This window comes from Chanodichthys erythropterus, chromosome 9 (genome assembly GCF_024489055.1).
Source record: "Chanodichthys erythropterus isolate Z2021 chromosome 9, ASM2448905v1, whole genome shotgun sequence".
NCBI lineage: Eukaryota > Metazoa > Chordata > Actinopteri > Cypriniformes > Xenocyprididae > Chanodichthys > Chanodichthys erythropterus.
Genome location: NC_090229.1, coordinates 30,685,442 through 30,698,255, shown reverse-complemented (window position 1 = coordinate 30,698,255; position 12,814 = coordinate 30,685,442). Strand labels below are relative to the sequence as shown.

The 12,814-nt window shown below is 34.9% G+C and overlaps 2 protein-coding genes across 5 annotated transcripts in view; one reads left to right on the top strand and one right to left on the bottom strand.

The window, feature by feature from the left end:
* The window catches only part of adam9a (ADAM metallopeptidase domain 9a), an 89,108-nt gene extending 85,583 nt beyond the window's left edge, over positions 1-3,525 (bottom strand). Inside the window, exon 1 of one of the 3 annotated variants that reach the window (XM_067395316.1) lies at positions 3,035-3,525. In XM_067395316.1, the coding sequence (XP_067251417.1) occupies positions 3,035-3,116 (82 nt within the window). In that variant the 5' untranslated portion in view covers positions 3,117-3,525. The remainder of the gene's footprint in view (positions 1-3,034) is intronic. The other 2 variants (XM_067395313.1, XM_067395314.1) reach the window with 2 other exon arrangements.
* A 381-nt stretch (positions 3,526-3,906) lies between these two features.
* On the top strand, positions 3,907-12,377 carry nudt18 (nudix (nucleoside diphosphate linked moiety X)-type motif 18). 2 transcript variants are annotated; one of them, XM_067393999.1, is made up of 4 exons: positions 3,907-3,947; positions 4,434-4,610; positions 6,994-7,207; positions 11,455-12,377. In XM_067393999.1, exons 2-4 carry the CDS (start codon positions 4,455-4,457, stop codon positions 12,078-12,080), a joined length of 996 nt encoding a protein of 331 aa, XP_067250100.1. In that variant the 5' UTR covers positions 3,907-3,947; positions 4,434-4,454; the 3' UTR covers positions 12,081-12,377. The 2 variants fall into 2 exon arrangements, with proteins under 2 accessions (XP_067250100.1, XP_067250101.1); XM_067394000.1 differs by lacking the exon at positions 4,434-4,610 and having other exon boundaries at positions 3,924-3,947.
* Positions 12,378-12,814: the final 437 nt, after the last annotated feature.

Here is a 12,814-nt window from a genome sequence, read left to right as displayed (position 1 = left end):
GATGGAGGTATATGTAGACCAGACATGATATTCTTTCCTATTAAAATAAAATAACTCTATAGGATAGACAATGTACATCATCACTGCAAAACCTGAAAGGCTCAAACAAACATTGATTTGGCCCTCAAAATGAAACTACAGTGAAACACCAATGTTGTAATGTTATATGCACATCTTTTGGATATAGTGATTTCACTACAAGTTAAAAAAAAAATTAAAATTAAACAAATAGACTACATCCAGTGGTCTATGGCAAGCCTTTTAACATGTATTCCTACTAACTAGCACATAGTATAAGTATAAAATATTAAAATATAATATTAAATTTACTTATCAATGTTTTATATATAAAAACATTGATAAGCAAACATAAGCAGAAGTTCAACCGAACCTGATTGATGCACGAGAACAAATCTCAAACGGAAGCTCAAAAGTGCTGAGAAAAAATCTCATTGGTTCTCACACGTCAAGCAAACATGCTTGAGCTCCCATTTGTGTGAACTGATGTGTGAGTTGATGAATGTTTATATGTGAATAAAAGCCTAAATTCAATCCGTTTATCATATAAAGCGTTCAAGTCTCTTCAGAAAATTTGGATCCCTTTAAGTGTGTCCCATTCCAAAGTTCCTTCAATCTGAGACACATTTTTGGTCATACCACCAAGCACTATACTCGCTATTGATAGTGGCTCCATGACACCTGCAAATTATATACAACATAACCGTCCACGTTTTGATTTCTGTAAATCAGTTCTGTAAATCAGTCAACTTGATTAATATTCATGAGCCCAGCGACAGACACTGAGGGAAGATGTGAAAAGTCATCTTTGACTATTGTAAGTTATTATTTTTTTTAAACTAAGGAAAATAATTAATTTAAAGTGTTTAATTTTTTGTAAATCTTAGTGTGTTTTATTATTATTTATAGTAGTGGCAGTAGCATTTTATTAGTATTATTGTTCAAGGTTGTTTTATTTATATAGCACATTTAAAAACAGCAAGCATGGCTGACCAAAGTGCTGAACATAAAGCAAAGGAAAAAAGAAAGAAAGTACAAAGCGAAACCATACATTCAAACCAGACACTCTTACTGAATTAAAAGCTAAGGTAAAAAAGTACGTTTTAAGAGAAGATTTAAAAATAGTTAGAAACTGTGCCGATCTGATATAGGCCGGTAGACTGTTCCACAGCCTGGGGCCAGCAATAGCAAAGGCTCGATCACCTCTCTGCTTTAATCGCAATCTGGGGACAGAGAGAATTCTCTTATCACCAGATCTCAGATTTCGTGTGGGATTGTAGGGGTGGAGTAGCTCAGACAGATAGCTCGGTGACTGGTTATTTAAAGATTTGGAAAACAAAAAGAAGATTTTTAAATTCAATTCCAAAATGTACAGGTAAACAGTACAACGATTTCAGAATTGGAGTAACATGATCAAATTTGCCTTTTCTTTTGAGAAATTTTGAAGCAGCATTTTTCACTAATTGAAGACGAGCAACAGATGATTTGGACATACCATAGTTAAGAGAATTGCAGTAATCCAAGTGAGATGTAATAAGTGCATGGATCGCAATCTCTAAGGTTTTTTCAGAGAGTGAGGATCTAATCTTAGAGAGGAGACTCAGCTGAAAAAAGCAAGAACTAATCACAAAATGTATTTGCTTTTCAAAAGTGAAGTTCTGATCCCAAAAAACACACAAGTTTTCAATGCAGGATACGGTAAATGGAGCAAGGTAGTCCAGTTCGATGCTTCTGCTCCCAGAGGACTAGAACCTTGGTTTTTGATTCGTTCAAAAACAAAAAAATTGAGAGCCACATTTTCTCTTCATCTAGGCATACAAAAAGAGATTCCAGAGCAGCACTTGTGTTATGTTTCAGAGGTAAATAGATTTGGTTATCATCTGCATAGCAGTGGAATGATATACCATGTTTTCTGAAGATGGAGCCCAGAGGAAGTTAAAAAAGAATAGGTGCAAGAATTGAAACCTGCGGTACTCCACAAGAGAGTTGAGTAGGCGATGAAGAAAAGTTACCTAATCTAACAGAGAAACTTCTATTCGTCAAATAAGATTTAAACTGACTGAGGACAGTTCCCTGAATGCCCTCAGAAATTGTTAGTCTTTTTTTACAGAAACTTTAAACAATAATGTGTCAAGCACCATAAAAGTTCTGTAACTTTTTCATGGCAAATAATTAGTGTTTAAGACAAATCTGCATTCCTACATTTTCATTCATACATGGTTGCCATGTTTTACTTCTAATTATTAAATTTCATATTAAAAGTTTAGTTGTTATGCGTTCAAATTACATATGTATAAAATTATTTTAAAATATATATAATATAGAATATGTAGAATAAAACATTTGCTAGCTAATGATGATTCTTTTTCCAGCATGTCTGTAGATGGTTGTAAATTTAAAAATGTCCCTACTTAAACTTGGAATACACACTACTGAAGGTACTAGTGTCCATTTGTACTAGAAAAACTGGAACAGATAGTAGTCTAGTATAAATATGAATATTTGACAGTAAAACTAAAATAGGCACCAGTAACATTTGGAAGACATACTAACGCTAGCTGAAAGTGAACAGTTGGCCACAGATTCTAATATAATTAAATAGCAACAATTTCCAGTTTGTTACCAGGTAACAATAGTAGCAAAGGTGATATTCATGCATTTTACTTACAGGTTACTAGTGACTAAATGAATAGATTCTAGTAATTTGAATAGTATTCTAGTATTTAATGAATAGTTTCTTTAGTGGATAGTTTCTATCTAGAGTTCTATAATCTACTCTATAGTTTCTAGTGGAACTGAAAAATTACTAGTCACCGCAGGAGTACTTGCTACTTGGCCCGAAAGTACTAACATCAAAATAGCTACAATTTACTTTAAGGAATACATTTTAAAACAGCTTGTCATAGTGGTGCCTGTATGCCAATACATTCAAACAGTCAACACTGGTAACGTTAAGTGTTGTTGTGGACATTATATGACTCGCAATGGTCGCTCTGGACTGTTGCTGTTTTCTCACCTCCACTGCAGTCGATGAGCGCGTGAAGCATTAGCCAGATAAAGGCGCTTTTAACGAGACGAGAACAAACTGCATTAACCATGTCTGTAAAGTATCCGTTATCAAAGTCCGTTCCGAAGTAACGTCAAATGTTGCCCTCTCTTCCTTATCCAGGCGTTGTCCTCCAAGCAATGGCAATGAGCCCTCTCCACATAACGTTCCCGTGGAGAAAAAATAAATACCGCACAGTTTCAGCTACCTGGTCATTTTGTTATACTTTATCCATCTGTAATAAGTTTGTTAAACAGTTCGTCACAGCTCACTGGTCGGGATGTGTTTGTATATCAGAAAAAGGGTACCGTTTCAGTACTCTGTTCGAAATCTTTGGATTAGGCAATTCGCTCGGACTAGCATCTCCAATGAGCCCCGTCAGTAGAGGGCGAAACCGAGCATGCGTCAAGAAACAGTTTGGCTTTTTAACCCTTTACTTTGGCCTGCTATGGCAATGCAAATCACTAGAACACTAATTCTTATTCGCATTTAACTTACTTTCACCCGCCAACGAAAATAGCCACTATTTTTCAAAAACTAATAACTTAAGTGACTATTAAAAGTAACATACTCTTTGTCTGTTATTGTTGTTAGATGAGTTAGGGATAGTATAAAAACTACACGTAACGTTACATGTAACACTTTTCTAACGAAAATAACTGCGACGTTTTTCTTTTTAAAAACAAACATTGTTTGACTACAGTTGACGTTAATCTATTCACTATCACCAAGGAAGCAGAAATTAGCAACATTTATGGAACAAAACGAAAATACAAATAATGTAATTTGACTTGGTCCCCAGGTAAGTGTCTCATATTATCGCGAGAGCTCAAGCAGCCGATGCGAGACTTCACATCATCTGTTTTATGACGACTGGTATTAGGTTAGTGTAAATGTAGATGGATTTTTAAATGAATGTAGATGCATAAGTTAAACAATAATAACAATGCTTAATTAACTTGGATGACTTAACTTGCTTCACGGTGTATTTATCCTGCTTAGCTAACTTTTACGTACAAACACCAGCTTACTTTCATTCCTTTAAGATAAGGTCAAGCCACTGTGTTATAATGGACGTTATTCGAAAGCTATATTCCAGATAATATAATAAGTACATCTACTGAACAGTTATTGTTATAAGCAGATATTCTGCAGATCACTGTATTTGAATGTGTTATCTTTAAGCACCAGTACATAGATGGGTTAAAGAAAAAGAGAATTAACATATTTTTGTGGAACTTTAAAGGTTCTCCATTGGCATCTGGCTTTGAGTTTTAAGTGTGATTATGCCTAAATATGCTGTCTCTGTAAGCAGCCACTAAATCTGAAACAGAACGAGTATTTGATAATCATATTCATTATGTTGTAGTGGAATTAAGGCAGCTTCAGCATGGACTCAACGAAAATATTGGAGGAAAACTTAGAGAAGATTTTGAAGGGTGAGGGACTTGAGTTGAGAGAGTTTGATTCACTTCAGGAATTGAAGCCCGTCACACTGAGGAAAAACGTGTGTTACATCGTCAGCGCAGTAATCTTCAACTCAAAGGTAAAGATGGTGTCATTCTTGCATGTTTTTAAGTATTTTAGAGTCTGTCCAGTGTCCACTTATTACATTCAGCCCCCCTGCTGAACATCACCTAATTAGTTCCACTGGGAGCATGACATTCCTCTCTTTGTACTGGCAAAAAAAGTAGTTTGGTAGCTAGCAAGGCATAAAACTGAAGACAACACAGCTAAGGTGGCTTTCTCTTCCACTTCACATAATCCCATATTGTGTCCATTTAGGACAGAACAGAAACACTCTTGGTCATCCTTAACATGATCCAGATATTGTAAGATCTGTTAATTTTTGCTAGCCAAGTTAGATTTAAAATATGAACATAAATAAATGTGTATATATAATTGTGTATATATAATATATATATATAAAACATCACAATGCACTGTCCCATCCCAGAGTAATTTTATGCTGCAGTTTTTAAGATATCCATATACATACAGTACTATTTAAAAGTTTGGGATCTGTAAGATTTTTAATATTTTTAAAAGAAGTTTCGTCTGCTCACCAAGGCTGCATTTATTTAATTTAAAATACAGTAAAAACAGTAATATTGTGAAATATTATTACAATTTAAAATAACTGTTTTCTACATTTTACAAGTAATTTATTCCTGTGATGGCAAAGCTGAATTTTCAGCATCATTAGTCCAGTCAGTGTCACATGATCCTTCAGAAATATGCTGATTTGCTGTTCAAGAAACATTTCTTATTATCAATGTTGAAAGCAGTTGTTTACTTTTTTTCAGGATTCCTTGATGAATAGAAAGTTCAAAAGAACAGCATTTATCTAAAATACAAAGCTTTTGTAACATTATACATTACCATTCAAAAGTTTGGGGTCAGTAAGAATTTTTATTTTTATTTGTTTGAAAGAAATTAATACTTTTATTAAGCAAGGATGCATTAAATCGCTCAAAAGTGGCAGTAAAGACATTTATAATGTTACAAAATTTTATATTTCAAATAAACACTGTTCTTTTAAACTTTCTATTCATCAAATAATCCTGAAAAAAAAATTGTACACAATAAATGTTTCTTGAGCAGCAATTCATCATATTAGAATGATTTCTGAAGGATCATGTGACACTGAAGACTGGAGTAATGATGCTGAAAATTCAGCTTTGCCATCACAGGAATAAATAACATTTTAAAATATATTCAAATAAAAAACTGTTATTTAAAAAATAATATTATTTCACAATTTTACAATATTTTTTGTATTTTTAATCAAATAAAAGCAGCCTTGGTGAGACTCCTTTTAAAAACATTAATAAATCTTACTCATCCTAAACTTTTGAATGGCAGTGTGTATGTATAATGTGTATATTATATATATATATATATATATATATATATATATATACATACACATATACACACACACACACATGTATGCATGTACACTACCGTTCAAAAGTTTGTGATCGGTACGATTTTTAATGTTTTTAAAAGAAGTTTCATCGGCTCCCAAGGCTGTATTTATTTAATTAAAAATACAGTGAAAACAATTATATTGTGAAATATTATTACAGTTTAAAATAATTGTTTTCTATTTGATAATATTTTAAAATTTAATTTATTCCTGTGATGCAAACCTGAATTTTCAGCATCATTACTCCAGTCTTCACTGTCACATGATCCTTCATAAATCATTCTAATATGCTGATTTGCTGCTCAAGAAACATTTATTGTGTACAATTGTACAAAATATTTGTGTATGAATTTAAATATTAAATTCATGGCTAATCTTTAACCTAAAATGTAGATATTTTGTATACTGGCAATTCACCAGCATGTATGACACATATTTTTAGATGTATATAAGTTTGCTTTTACCTTGTAAAAAAAAACTGCTTTGACATGCCAAAATAGTTTTGAAGCATAAAAAAATTGCTTTTCAGTTTTGAGTATGCACTTTTCATGTCTATGTTTCATTCACAAGTGTAATGGTTACAAATCTTACCAATTAACACACCTCCCTCGCTCTTCCCTATTTGTTTATGTTAAATATGTTAAAAATATGTTAAATTGCATACTCATCTAAATATTCAGATACATCTTTGCTAAATAATTCAGTAACACTATTTTACAGATACATGTTACATGTAGTTACTACAGTAATAACTATAAATTAATTATGCATAATTACATGAAACTAACCCTTAACCAAACACTAATCCTACCCTAACCCAATAGTAAGTGCAAGTAGTTAATTAATATTAATCAGTGCTTAAATGTATAATTACACTCTAACGAGGACACCTTAAAATAGTGTGTAACCAATATTTCTCCATGTTCCACTAGCCATGATTAATGTCAACTTCTCCAGACATAAAAGTTTTGCATGTGTGTTTGCTTGTGTTATACAGGAGGAGGTGTTAATGGTTCAGGAGGCAAAGAGAGAGTGTTATGGCAGTTGGTATCTTCCTGCGGGTCGTATGGAAGAACGTGAAAGCATTCTAGAGGCACTACAGAGGGAGGTCAAAGAGGAGGCAGGAATAGACTGCCAGCCAGTCACACTGCTGCTGGTTGAAGAACATGGGCCAAAGTGGGTTCGTTTCACCTTCCTCGCTGAGGAAACAGGTTAGATTAAATGATTTTAGAGCTGCATAATACCGAAATAAAGTTGATATCACAATATGGCTTAGTGCAATTGTCAAATCGCCCAGGCTGCAATTAAATAAATAGAATGAAATAAATTGAATTCTTATATCATAAGTGTTTATATTTTAGACCTGTCGGGGTGGTTTTCACAGGAAATTGCAAACATAGATCATTCATGCATGTCTCATCTACTTTGACGTGCGTATGGTGTGGGAGTGGCATAGGTTAGTTGTCACAATGAGTGAGAAAGGTTGACATGGAGCAGGCTAAATCTCGAACCTCCAGGAATCACCCATAAAAGAAAAAAAAAAAAATGTTGAACAGGGGTGAGACTGCTGGCAAAAAGAGAACACAACAGAGCTTGCAATAAAACCAGAATCAACATTGGCTTGGCTTTTCGGAGATGGTGAGAACTGAGGGATTTAAAAATATTGTAAAAGTTTTTTTTATAACTCAACAGGTGAGTAAGGTATTTTATTGAACAGCTAAATTGCCATATTCAGCTCTCTAACAGAGTTCATTGTAAAGTAGAGCTGCATGATTAATCATTAAAAGATCACAATCTTGATTCAAACACTCACACAATCTCATTCCCAAATAACAACGATTTGCCTATTAAACCTTTGACAAAATCAAACTGGAACATTCAAATCTGCGTTTGTGCTGCCGCTGATCCAGAGAAAGCAGTAATCATGTATAGGTATGAAACAGCTTCACAGTCTTTTTAACCACATTGTTATTACTGTGTTAAAAATATTCATATTATCAAAGAAGTTTATATTTTATAGTTATAGTTGTTTAAACACAGATGTCTATGGAAGTGATCAAATAGAGCAAATCACATTTTGAAAGTAACTTGACTCTTCAAATACCGATTGTATCAATTACATTGTTATGCCACAAGAGACAAGTCACTGGAAAAAAAAAATATTTGTCAGTGAATCATTCATTTAATTCAGTCAAGCTGATTCATCCAGGAATAAAACAAGTGAAGGTTTAGGCTTGTTCGACTTGCTCTGCGCAGACCAATCGTTGGCTGACTTGAAAATTTTGTCCGACTTGAGACAGCGGCGATGCCACATGACTGTGGCGTATGGCATCAAAGTACCCGGAGTCAGCCGGCTCAAGAGCAGCTGCACGACCACTGATAACGACACAACTGTTCCGCGATTGGCCGAATCCACCGCATGACACATGTGTTTCATGTTTATTCTCACTCCTTCAGTTGCACTAATGCTCACAAATCTGTATTTTTATAAAAGTAAAAGCTCGTTTCATGTAGTTGCGATGTTATATTGTGTCATGTTTATCAAAATAAAACTGATAAAAAATGTAGACCCTACCCTAAATAGTAGGATTATGTTATGTTGAGCTTTATTTTTGTATAAATAGACGCTGTATCAAGCAGTACATAAAGTATTGAATGAAAAATGTCTCAGAAACATCTATATATTTGACACATATTGCATTTACTTCATTTCATCTGTGATAAAGTATGCATCCTGTCATAAAGTATGCAACCGATTGGTTGCATCCAGCTGCAGCCGATGCCAAACACATTATTTATGATTTATGATACCTATTTATGATTGAATCATTGAATCGTTCATTCAAACCGTTCAGATGAATTAAACATAAACAAAGTACACTGCAGCAATTAACATTTTGTCAGAACCTCTAGTATGTTATTTTGTTTAGTTGTTTGTTTAGAATCATGGTAGATATGTGATCTCTGTTTGAAACAAAAAAATTTGGATTCTCAATTAATCCAAGATCGTGCAGCTCTATTGTAAAGCATTCATCTATTTTGAAGGGTCATATTCATTTGCACAATAATGCAGACCCAAAGCACAACCAAAACAGTGTTCTTCCACAAAATGCATGCATTTTTGTTTTTTAAACCGCTAGAGGGCCAAAGTTACATAGTGTACTTTTAAAGATAATTTAAAAATCCAAATAAACATTTATTGTACAATGTTTACACCATGATTTCCATGATTGATCAATGAACAATAATTAATAAACATGCAGATCTCACCCCCCACCATAGTAGGAAAAAAAATACTATGTAGTCAATGGAGATCTGCTTGGTTACAAACATTCTTCCAAATATCTTCCTTTGTGTACAGCTAAGCAAAGACATGTATACATGTTTGGAACAACTTGAGGGTGAGTAAATGAAGACAGAATTTTAATTTTTTGTGAACTATCCCTTTAACATCGTGTCTACATCAGAAGCGAGCGACACAACGTGACAAAAGTAAATAGAGCCCATTATAATCAATGATGCTGTCTACACTGGATGCAGTGTCATGAGACACGGCAAATTCCAGATGGTAAACTGATGCCCTGTTCTATTTCTGATGACTTCATGCACTCACACTACTTCTGATATGAAGGACGAATGGATTTGCAATGGTCGTTTTGTCACATCCAGTGTGGACAGCTTTTAGCTGTTGCGGTGTGGCGCAACGCGACCAGTATAGACACGGTGTAAGAAATGGTTTAAGACACTAACAGCTTACAGATGGTAGGCAATTAAGTTTACAGTTAAAAGCTTAGGTCACTAAAGGGACCTTTCTACCCAGGGTCCCTGACTCCCTGCTCACCTGCGTGAACAAGATTTAGACATGCTGTATGGAGGAATGAGGACCGCAGATGCAGCCATAGGTGTGTTCGACTTCATGCAGCGCTGCGGTAACCAATGATCAGCATCTGATTTAAAGCAGCGCATGCCGGTTATTCATTTTGTTCGACTTGAGACAGCACCGATGCCATGTCACTGGTGATGTATGGCATCTAAGTACCGCGAGAGCAGTTGTAGAGCAGAGGGCTGACTCACCTCGCGCAATTTATCCAGAGCGTCTGCAAAAGCTCTGTTGACGACACAGCTGTTCCACGATTGGCCAGATTCACTGCATGACAACGGTCACGTGTGCTTCGTGTTTATTCTGACACCTTCAGTTCTGCTAATGCTCACAAATCCATGTTTTAATAACAGTAAAACCCCTTTTCATATAATTGTAATGTTATATTGTGTCGTGTTTATCAAAATAACACTAATAAAAATATATAAACTTACTATATTGGTATTTAAATATTTTTGGCTTATGTTGAACATTATTCTTGTACAAACAGATGCTGTATTAAGCAGTACATAAAGTACAAATATTGCATTTAATTTACTTGAGTATGCAAACACATGTATGCAAGCAGAAACTGTACGTACAATTTCACGTCTCCGTTTTCAACTCCTCTCCGACTACAAGTGTAGTCACACCTTATGCAACAGGCACCTCCTCTATCATTATATATATGCCCCTTACTGCTATTTGACCCTTTGCAAAGACCCGCCCCCTTAGTTACTGTTGCTTTGTCCGACAAGCCATGGCGCTGTCACACCACATGCAGTGAAAAATATATCGCGGAGCAAAGGGGATACTGACCACAAGTCGACAGACAAGACAAAGAAGGTTACTTATGATATTAAACAAAGTACCAGCTTTCAAACTGTGTAGTTTAAGAAATTCAAACAATAAAAACAGTTTTGTGGCTCTTTAATGCGTTGTCCCAGATTGCTGTAGCGCCTCAGCTCAAGAGGCTCGTAAACCGATCATCTCTTCCTACTAGTTCAGGTATAGCATCAAATAAACATGAATGAACGTGAGAAGGAATGTTGTTTCAAATGCAGAAAGACTTCAGTACACACCATTTTTCAAGTTTAAGTCCACCGAGGTTAATCTTACTCCTAATCTAACTCCTGACTGCTTTGTCAGACAAAATGGCAGATTTGGCGTTCTGATTGGTTAGATCGCTTGTCAATCAAACTCCCTGCGAAGGGTGAATTGGCTACAAGTGTGTTTTGGTGCTCGGTTCAATCCACTTTCAACATTATTTCTCAGAATTCGCTTATTGCACCTTTAAGTGGAAAGAACCAAATAGAGCTATTCAAGTAATCTGGTGAAAATTTGTGCATTTTTTTCATATCAAAGAAAAAACAAAACCAGATTTTCTTTGTGCAACCCTAATTAATTTGCAGTGTGGTTGCCGTTACACATTCACTCCTTTAAGGTTCGAAATATAAGTCAACAGATATTACCTCCTGTTTTCTTTTTTCTTTTTTTCCAAATAGTAAAATGTTTATTAATTATCCAAGTAGCTCAATTATTAGGCACCTATTTACTTGTCAACAGGAAAAATCTCTTTTTTTCTCATTGTGTCACCAGGGGGCACTCTGAAGACAACAGCAGAGGCGGATGCTGAATCCTTGCAAGCTCAGTGGTGGGATCGTGAATCTCCACTTCCTCTTCGTGCACGTGACATACTGCCCCTCATTGATGCTGGAATAAAATATCGCCAAAATCCCTGGTTTCCTGTGTTACAACCTGCTGACTTCCCTTGTCACATTATCTGCCAAAGACTTTTCCTCACATTCATCTCTAGCAGTGGTAACACTGACACCAGTGATGAGGACTGTCTGTGGCTGCTGCTGAGCAATAATAATGCCAGTTCTCATCCCAGTCTTCCAATTGAAGTATCAGTTAAAACATACATCACGTGGGCTGCGCACAGACTTATTAAGGAGTGCATGCCTTCGTCGTCCATAAACGTTGTTATATGTGGTGTTCTGGGAGTGCAGCACAATGGGAGAATACCAGGGAAAACGGACGGAATCTGTTTCAACATGCTTGTGTTATTGGAAAATTCAGAGGGCAGGCCTGAAATCAACAGCCCACCACCATTGGAGAGTGACAGTTACAGATGGCATGAAGTGACCAATCAAAGCCTAAGAGCAAAGATAATACAGAGGATTAAAGACAGGTCTGTTCTGCCTATTCATAGTCAGTTTTGATGTTCTGCTGCTCTAATAGAGGATCAGGATATTACACAGGCCAGAACTGAACCTGCATTTTACACATGAAAACCAAAGCTCAATGTGTCTGAAGCATGTGTGCTGCTAACCGTTAGGTCATGGCCCCAAAGCATTAATAACTTTGCATGTTTGAAATATTAATCTTGAACCTCATTTGCAGGGATGTTCTGGCTTTCCAAATCTGGGTTTCTCTATAAAATCACACAATATGTTGTCAGTTATGACACATTAATTCCATGCCCATACATAGTTCTCCGTTCCAGTGAAATCACAAAATAAAATGCAACCAAATATTAATGTATGTATGTATGTATGTATGTATGTATGTATGTATGTATATATATATAAAATATATATTATATAATATAATATATATATATAAAATATATATTATATAATATATATATAAAATATATATTATATAATATAATATATATATAAAATATATATTATATAATATAATATATATATAAAATATATATTATATAATATAATATATATATATATAAAATATATATTATATAAATATATATTGTGTGTGTGTGTGTGTGTGTGTGTGTGTGTGTGTGTGTGTGTGTGTGTGTGTGTGTGTGTGTGTGTGTGTGTGTGTGTGTGTGTGTGTGTGTGTGTGTGTGTGTGTGTGTGTGTGTAAACCCGATTCCAAAAAAGTTGGGACACTGTACAAACAAATTGTGGATAAAAAAGGAATGCAA

Bases quoted from the DNA above. Each gene is read 5' to 3' on its own strand.
- nudt18 (XM_067393999.1), top strand. From the start codon at position 4,455: ATGGACTCAACGAAAATATTGGAGGAAAACTTAGAGAAGATTTTGAAG. The intron at 4,611-6,993 runs GTAAAGATGGTG...TGTGTTATACAG, and splicing joins CAGTAATCTTCAACTCAAAG to GAGGAGGTGTTAATGGTTCA. The intron at 7,208-11,454 runs GTTAGATTAAAT...TTGTGTCACCAG, and splicing joins CTTCCTCGCTGAGGAAACAG to GGGGCACTCTGAAGACAACA.